The sequence below is a fragment of the Wasmannia auropunctata genome, unplaced genomic scaffold (assembly GCF_000956235.1).
Source record: "Wasmannia auropunctata unplaced genomic scaffold, wasmannia.A_1.0 LD335968.1, whole genome shotgun sequence".
Lineage (NCBI taxonomy): Eukaryota > Metazoa > Arthropoda > Insecta > Hymenoptera > Formicidae > Wasmannia > Wasmannia auropunctata.
The window spans coordinates 55,702-65,163 of NW_012026922.1; the positions used below are offsets into that span (position 1 = coordinate 55,702).

General features: G+C 32.4%; 1 protein-coding gene across 3 annotated transcripts; it reads left to right on the plus strand.

The window, feature by feature from the left end:
- The first annotated feature begins 607 nt into the window (after window positions 1–607).
- Window positions 608–8,651, plus strand: LOC105454949 (U8-agatoxin-Ao1a-like). 3 transcript variants are annotated; one of them, XM_011697937.1, is made up of 3 exons: window positions 608–868; window positions 7,184–7,265; window positions 7,744–8,651. In XM_011697937.1, the coding sequence occupies exons 1-3, from the start codon at window positions 784–786 to the stop codon at window positions 7,904–7,906; spliced, it is 330 nt and encodes a 109-aa protein (XP_011696239.1). In that variant the 5' UTR covers window positions 608–783; the 3' UTR covers window positions 7,907–8,651. The 3 variants fall into 3 exon arrangements, with proteins under 3 accessions (XP_011696239.1, XP_011696242.1, XP_011696240.1); XM_011697940.1 differs by having other exon boundaries at window positions 7,771–8,651; XM_011697938.1 differs by having other exon boundaries at window positions 608–865.
- Window positions 8,652–9,462: the final 811 nt, after the last annotated feature.

The following is a 9,462-nucleotide window of genomic DNA, read 5'->3' on the forward strand; positions in this document are numbered from 1 at the left end:
TGCTCTTAGATTTAAAAGTTTACAGCAACAGGGGTGCATTAAATTAAAAATCGACTCACAGTATCTTAAAGTAGAGATTTCAAGCTTTCATTTGAAAAAAAGTTCATCATTTTATGATGATTTTTCGCGGAGTTACCGTTAACCAAAGTTGACCAATTTTTGCTCAAAATTTTTCTATGCCATAATTTTTTTGAGCAGTGTATTTCTATGCCATAATTTTTTTGCGCAGTGTATTTTGGTATTTAATTTTCAACTTTTCAATGTGCTTTTGTGTTCAAAAAGTTGAGAAAGAGAGAGAGAGAGAGAGAGAGAGAGAGAGAGAGACAAGAAAAGACGAAGGAAGAGTAGAGTCTACTAGTTGCTTCGCAACCAGTTGCTCCCGTCCGAGAGTACGAGTTCGTCGGAAGTGTGCATGAGCAAACAGTAGCCGAAAACGATTTTTTCTCTGCTCCGCTTGAAAGGGATGTTTCTGCAGTACACGATCACGCAGTGCGCATTCGAGCGCGCGTGGTGGAGAACTTGGCGTCCGATCCAGAAGCCCCAAGCTCCGTTTCTACATATCCTCGTGGGGGCGCATCGCCACGCCTCCCGCGTCTATATAAGCGCCACGATCGCGGCGGAACCCTCACTCGCACCCCAGTACAGTCGGTGGTGAGCCGAGGGTGAGACTCCTTCCTCGAGCGAAGGACCAGCGGGAGCCTGCGGCACAGACTTTGCGTTTCATCTCTGTCGGATTTTCTCGTGAGCGCGAACTGTGAGCCGAGCGGGCACAGGTCGTGAAGCATGAGGGCTTGGTTGCTGTGGTTGTCCCTTCTGTTGGTCGTCCTGGCCGATAGGAGCTTCGCCAATCCCTACTTTGACGAAGGTGGTGAGTTACAGTCTAATCATTTTTTGTGCGTTAATGGACAGCCATAAACCACTTCAAACATAATGTAAAATAACTCAGAAGCTGGACAGTATTTTAGAGAAAGTATAAAAAAACGTTGCAAAAATTTGAAACGTTTTTACGGTGACTTAGATCTTACGTTTGCGTTTGCTAGGAGTCATTGTTACCGATATGTAAATTCGAATTATTTAATTTCCACGTATTCGAAAGTGACTAAATAATTATGTATTTATGAGCACTATGATGCAAATAACCGATTTTTTAATGACATAATTACTATAAGGGTAAGAATTATAAAAGGAGCGGCATATTTATTATACTCTACAAATCTTTTTTGCAAGCAACGATTAACAAATCTCCATTTAGAAAACGCAACAAATTGATATTTGTATCGCGTACTTACGTAAAGAGAATAAAAAAGAGATATATTGTGAAATAAAAATTTCGAAATTTTTTTCTAACTGAATTAATTTTTTGTTTACTTTGATGTCACCGGCTAACGAAAAGTTTTTGATAAAATATCTTTATAATTATATAAAAAAGAATAACTTTTTCAATATTTTTTAGCCGCAGGCTAAGTGTGATATCAACTATTTTTTTTATGCAAAATGTTTTTTGATAGAAATCCTTTTTTTATTTTTTTTTAATATCATTGGCATTACCGTGCACGCGTAATAAAAATAATGCCGTGTATCTATCAAAAATAAATATGTACATTGACTAAACAAATTTTTACAGCACGCTTTACTTTGTAAAGAAATTTCTACAATTCATTATATAATTTTTGCGAAACATATGCTATATACATATTGCAGGAAAATATATGTATATCACGATCGACATGCTTGGCAATATTCGATACTTCGACCTTGTTTATATTTGCTTGTTTTCGAGACCCTAACGATTCGAACGGTCATTGGAAATCTGTGAGCTGTCGTCAGTCGTTCCCTAGCTGCGCTGCGAATCGACAGCAATTACAATAAATTTGCCTCACGGTATATCTTTGACTTTATTTTGTTTCTAATAACTTCTCCTGCAATATATAAGTTATGTAATTGATCTAATATAAGAATTTAAATCACGTTATGTATATCAGTCGCTCATAAATATAATTAACGTAAATTAAGTATTATTATTACTTTGGATAACATAAATTTTGTCACGTTACACATTACCCGGCCATTCTTTACAAAAGTATTTATGAAATTAAAACTATATATTTACACATATCAATGATTCTTGAACATAAGTTTAATACACAAAAATTATGGTATAAATATTGTGTTTCATGTGTGCGTGAATAAAGTTTTCTAGTGAAAACGTATCCCGTACAGAAAGTTATATTAAAACAAATATCTCTTCTAAAAGTGAGATCGCTGGAAAATCTCGTTGAAAGGAATTGGTAAGATTTACCTTGCATTTGGATCTCTTCAAAATTAAATCTTTTGAATAATATCAAAGAATTAGATGACAGAGTGAGTTATCGGGTTTTTTCGAAAAATACACAAACTTCTTAAAAGGTGGTTTAGCATTTGCAAACTTTTTTGATTGGTATTCTAATTTATTTAACGTTTCGGAATTAATCGAAGAGACTTTGCGAGTATTAAAACTTGCAAATTGTAATAGCACACTTTGCTCGCCAGCGTTACAATATACTCGAAACTTGTTGAAACTTGTAATACGCCTAGACATAATACTGACTTTTTTACGATCGTGCAATTTGCTAAGTCTTGCGTTTATTATATGGTATACAAACTTATAATGGTAAATAATTTAATTACAAATTAGATATCGCGCATGTATACGCCAAATACGGTCTACCACTGACAATAGCAGACATAAATATTCTTTAAATATGTCTGCAAATTAACTAAAAGTCATGTAAAAATATTTTATCGCAAGAATAATATCTTAAAGCAGAAATTAAACAAGCGGAGATATTTTTATAGAAAAGTTGTATAGACTTATAGCATAAATGTATATAGATATTATTCTTAACAAATAAGGTCACAAGTTAAGTATAAATTTAAACAAGTAAATACAAGCCGACCGATCTACGTATTGTCGACCCCCACTTGTTATTCCTTGTGATCACGCGCAAACATGGTGATCGACAACACGTAGATCGGTCGGCTTGTATTTACTTGTTTAAATTTATACGTTAACTTGTGATCTTATTTGTTAAGAATAATATCTATATACATTTATACTATAAGTCTATACATCCTGCCTACAGCCTACCAGTTAATGGCAATTAATTTTCGCACATTCGTTATATATCGGAAGTAGGTATAGTTTACACAGTTTATTGATCGCACGCTTAAAATTTTCGTTCGCAGTCTTTAGTGTAACAATGCATACCTAATTATTGTCTGCCCCTTCGTGGGTCTCGATTATTTTGCCTAACTTCCATTTTAAGGGAGGCATATTTTTCTCTTGTATTAATACAATGTCGTCTATCGCTAAATTTGGTTTTTCGGATTTCCATTTGCATCTTTCCTGCAATGAAGTCAAATATTCTGTGTTCCACCGATTTCAAAAATCTCGAGCGATTTTTTCTGGACCAGCAACGATCCAGTCTATTTATTGGTATCTCGGTTGCATCAATGTCTACTAGACTGGTTAGTAGCTTGCCGATCAGAAAATGCCCCAGTGTGAGGGGCTGTAAATCCACGGGTGCGGAAGGCAATTGACAAATCGGTCGCGAATTTAAACATGCCTCGATTTGTATTAACACGGTGGCTAACTCTTCGAAAGTCAGTAATGTTTCACCAATGACGCGGTTCAAATGAAATTTGCAAGATTTTACTCCTGCTTCCCATAATCCGCCCATATGAGGCGACGATGGGGGAATAAACTTCCATTGAATATTATTGGGAATGCATATTGTACCGTTTATTTTCTGAGCCCTTTCTATAATATTATTTGTTGCATTTCGTAAAATTTGTTTTTTGCTCCGACAAAAGTTTAACTCGAAAACTGACTGGATTTACATCATGCCAAATCAGTCGGATTGCAGTCGGAGTGCAAGTGGAATAGGTTTATGTATGATCGGACACATACCCGAATAATGCACGGCGTGCATAAAAGCTGTCAAAATTAACTAAACAATTTTTCCACACTTGAAGTCGCAGTTGAAAAAAAACAACATGTATGTAGTGACGTATCGTAATTCGCATATTACATTTGACTATGATTATCATCCAAAATTATTGTAAATTATTGTATGCTGTATCGATATGGTAATAATGTAAAATTTAGAAACAAAACAAGTAAATTTATTTTTTATTTAATATTATCAATATTATCAATATTATATATATTAATATTATTTTGTTAGTCATTTTAGAAAGTTTATTTTATAAGCTGAATTTTAGAAAAAGAAATTTGTGTGTAAACGCAAGTATGGATATATAAATTTATGATATTTATTTTAAAAGAGTTGATCTGATAGTTTAGTGTTTCAAAAATGATTTATGATGATTATTAATCTATATTTAATATATTTTTTGTAACTTTATATTAATCGACCTTTTATTTTTCAACTAAGGCAGGAACTATTTTTATGATGACACTGTTTCTGTTATAATAATTGCGATCAGCGTGATGGATCATTTGGAACATGGAAGAAAACTTAATAACTATATGTAACAATTGTCAGTGTTAATGAAACCTTGATCAGTTTCCGATGAAACATTGGTCTCAGAGATTTAATTACGTCCACGTTTGATTGATTATCGGGGCTTCCTTTGAAGAAGGTTGCAATTGTTCATCGATTTCTCGATATCTCGTAATCATCAAATTATTCTTTCGTTATTTTTTTATTTGTCCTGTCAACTACATTCCTGTTTATTTTACTTTTATTTATATTTTCTGATAAACCGTTTTGCGTTAACTTGTCAATTATATACTGAGATCAAATATTGCGATATTATTTTAAATCTTGAACTTTACACAGTTTGTATACTAACAATAAGATCAACAATACGCGGATGCTAAACATTGTAATAACGTTGTATATAATAATTGGATTATTACACATTCTGCGACGCAAATACGTATATGTTTCTCTTGGTGGATAATAAAGATACGATCTTACTTTACGAACAATAAAATGGATTTTATTCTACTATCATGGCTACTTTATAACTTTATTATTTTATGAACTCATGCGTCCTCTAATGACGTTTATTCTCTAATAGCAACTGGCGAGTGATGCGAGGATATGTTCTTAAAGAAAGTATTTTGATAATAAATAATTATCAGAATACGTGTAATTCATAATTAATTTATAATGGAATTTTATAATATATAAATTATTCTAAATTACTTACAAGATACTTTATTATATTATTTCTCTTTCATTTTAATTCTATCGATTCAGAAGTTTTAAAAATTTCTGCAGTAGCTTTTAAATGTTAAACAAATATTAAACTGAAATTATAATAAATTAATTTTAAATAATTATTAAGAGAATTGCTTCTTATTTATGAAAGACATTTGAGTTTAGGAAAATGTACCAAGACAATTAATTTATAAAATCAGTATTGCATAAATAATGTTTATGTATTCATATGAAGCTGCCCTCTCCCCTTCTCTTTCTTTCTCTTTTTTCTCTCTCTTGTTAGAGACGTTGCTAAAAAGATAACTTTTTTTTATTAAGCGTGAATAATTTCGTAATATCTTGGCACATATATTGTACGGAGTATATTGAAATGTTCATCCCTAGAGCATTCACATAAAGACAAAACGTGGAAATAAAATGGTGTCGAGAAAAGGTAAGGAGAAAGTAGGAGATATATAAGGAGAGTTCTAAGATTAACATCTTAATTCCGAGAGTCACCGTTAGAGAAAAGGAGAAAATAAAGGAAGAAAATAACAGATCATTAATTCGTTTTCTGTATATAGGCACAATTTTGGTAAAAACATTCTCATCAAAATTTAATGTCTAACTTTATGACTAATTATTTGTTATTTTTTGCAATTTCTATTTTTCCATCTTTTTCTACTGTCGCGCAGAAATGCAATCTAAATAATAATATAACCGTGATTGAATCATTCCATTCTTAATTTTGTTGAATCGCGATTGTAAACTATGTCAAAGAGATTAATAGTATTTTAGGCATTCCTGAAAATTTTATTGCAAAGATAAAAATGGTGAGGGACAAATGTTGTAAAGACAAATTAATATTTATAAAAAACAAGTATAAAAACGTATAAACAGTTTTGTTTTTTTACATAATTTGTCTTATTTTTTTCTTTATTATTTATATAACTTTTAAATTATTTTTAGTGAATAAAATTTGTAATAATTAAATGAATATTACACATATTTAATCTAGTAACTAATAAAAATAATGTATCATTTTCTAGAAAGAAAAGAATCATTTTTCGACCTTTTACCTTTGCGCTGCAGGAAGGATTTTCTGTGTGTAAGATTTTTAGAAACGTATAACAATATTTGCCGTAATAATTTTAATGGACCATCATAATTTTTTTCTATGTAAGACTGGTACTATAACAAAAGTAAAGATAATAAAAACAAATCAATGAAAATTTTAAATATAATTTTCTTTTTATTTGTAATATATGTTTTGCATTTAATATTTTAATGAAATTTCGTGAGTTAAAAGTGTGTATAAATATATATGTATAAAGGATATAGAAAGTTATACTTTTTCTCAGTTACATGATTTTCAACGTGTTTGCTGCTGGATGAAATATTTTCTAAATTTGCCTCTATTTTTTACTGAATATATAAAATATATCTTTTTGTACAATTATATAACTTTGTTTAATATTATCTGTTATTACAATTTATAAAATTAAATTTAGTATAAGTAGATTATTGTTAGTATAAGTAGCTTTGTCATATCATATATTTCTATGGAATATTCTGCTTCATAAAATTTATTTTCCAAAAGAAAAGGGTCATTTTCTGTAATGGTCGCGTATCAAGATCGAGTTGATATGGTCTTATAAAATGTATAGGATGCTCTTTTATTTTTGCTCTTTTCTCTTCGTGAGATATGTCCTTAAAATCCTCGGATCGCAAGCGTCCTTGATCGTATATGATTATTGATACGCAATACAAGTCTTTTTCGCCTACGAAAAATACGTTTGTCCTTTGATAATATTAATTCATGAGAATATGTGCTTATATAAATGTTGCACAAATAAAAAAATGAAGGGTCTATTTTTTCTAATTTATAACGCAATTGAAATTACAATGTAATTAAATTAAAATATGTATGTTGTAGTTTATATTAGAACGAAGCATTTATTTTACGTTTGTAGAAGATGCAGACGATCTTCAAGGTGGCGATTCTTCGGATTATACAGACAACGCTTTGGAGAATCTGATGCGAGCGGCACAAAAGTGAGTGGATTATCTAACTCGTCAATTCCGGTTTCCTTTTCCTACGATTCCTTTCAACGAGATCTCTTCCAAAATTTCCGGAATATGTCCTTTTCCTCTTCCTGTATATGTAATTTTTCTGACTGTTGCGGAAATTGAGGATATTTTACGGATGATGGAAACACACGCACACAATTATAATATAAAGAAATGCGTATATGAATGTGGACTTTACAAAACGTTATTTTTATTCTAAATTTTGATGAGATCTGTTGAGAATTTAGAAAAATTAAAAAACAAAAATTTGAACAACAATCTTTTATTTTCGCGAAAAAATTATTCTTCTAGCATGTATCGATACGTATAATATATGCATGTGCGTGACTTCGCGAGACTTACCGAGCTCGACGCTGCGAGCTTTCGGCTCCTCTCCCTTCTTTCGCCTTGATGTTTCAGTGTTGTGAAAAAGCCTTTTCTTGATTTCCCTAATCTCGAGTAGACGTACCTCGTCAATAAACTTGTTTAGGCGGGCTTGCATAAGGCGCGGCGGCGATTGTTACCACCGGCGGAAGGACTGCTGCTACAGCTCTAGTTGCCGCTGCAATCTCTGGGGTTCTAATTGCCAGTGTCAACGGATGGGTCTCTTTCAGAAGTGGGGCTAAACGATGTCTTCCCTTCCTCCCTTCGCCATATATCTTCCTATACTCACGCGTTTTGTTTCTCATATTTTCTCTTCTTTTTCTTTTCACTTCCTCTTTCTCTGCGGTCCCCCTAGAAGATTATTCTGACGACGGTATTCCCCGATAGTGTCCCCTCGAGCACATTTGGACGTTCCTTCCCGTAAAATTTAACTCACTCGATATATCTGTCCTGTGGGAACGATTTCAACGTTTTCAAGTCTTATTGCGATTTGTATTTCTTGATTAAAACAACGGCCTCGATGACACGCTTCGACATCTCTTTTTTCATGCGTTTCTGTACAGACTCTCTAGTAGAAAGAGAAATGAATGATTTTTTTAAGCTTGTGATATCATGATTGGCAATAGCTTTGCAAAATATTACGCTATTGGAAACTATTATATTACATTCTTCTACGTCTGTAAGTTCAGTCATCTAATACACATTTTTCATTGACTACCTCTCTCGCGCGATATTCGATGCTCAGGATCAACTGCGCTGAAACTAAAATCGATATGCTTAATTGATTCCCCGTCTTTTTCTAGATCGTAGCTCTGATTACAATGTAGGTAATGCGAAAATTATAATCAATTCGCAATGATAAACTTTAATGCAATCGATCCTTATCCAAAAATTACCACTTATATACGCGCGCGCATATACGTACCCCTCATAAAATTTTTGTTTGTAGAACCTATTTACCTTTTAAATCACCACGCCCAAAAAAAATCACACTAACCACAATGTCGGTCTAACAGACCGCTATTATGCTCTCGCTAACTTTATAAGTTAATTATAATAAAAATGTATGTTTTCTGAATATTTGTGATGGGAAAAAAGATCGGAAGAGCTGTGTTGAGGATTAACAAAAAAATCTCGTATACAATAGAAATAAAATTTATTTAAATGGCGACAAATAAGAAAATGGTTGACAAGTAACGTTTTAACAACGGTCTGTAAGACCGATATAGTGGTTTAAATACAATTTTCCGTCTTTTGTCCCGTATTATACTTATTTACGTATCTTAAATATACTTCACTTTTTTTATATTCTCCTCGATATTCTTCTCCTTAAACCTGACCTTTTTCCGTCATTTCATCTTCATCGATGAAGGTCGTCGTTGAATTGGAGCCAGAAACGCACGCTATGGCGAATGCATACTGCATTCGAAGGACCTTGGCTCACACTAATCGATCATTCCTTCAGCTGCAGCTCGTCGGATCTTCCGGATAAAATGCGCGAGGAATAAAGATATATTGTAGCTATTATGTCGAATTCTATCGTTTTGTCCCGCTGCTAATGAAATAAGTTCTGAATAGTTCTCAATAAAATTATGCGAAGTATCTGCAGAACGCATTAGTTGGTCTCTGTAAAACACAAATGTTTTTATCTATTATTCTCGAGTAAGTTCTGAACCTCATTTAATTATATTTGTAAATACAAAATGTAATTGAAAATTGCGTTTACTTCGTGACGACAATCCTTTTTATTTAGAGAGGAATTACTATTTACTTTTTAAATACAAAAAATTTAATAACA

Coding starts and splice junctions, on each gene's coding strand:
- LOC105454949 (XM_011697937.1), top strand. CDS start 784: ATGAGGGCTTGGTTGCTGTGGTTGTCCCTTCTGTTGGTCGTCCTGGCC. Junction 869..7,183: donor TCCCTACTTTGACGAAGGTG/GTGAGTTACAGT, acceptor TTACGTTTGTAG/AAGATGCAGACGATCTTCAA. Junction 7,266..7,743: donor CTGATGCGAGCGGCACAAAA/GTGAGTGGATTA, acceptor AATCTCGAGTAG/ACGTACCTCGTCAATAAACT.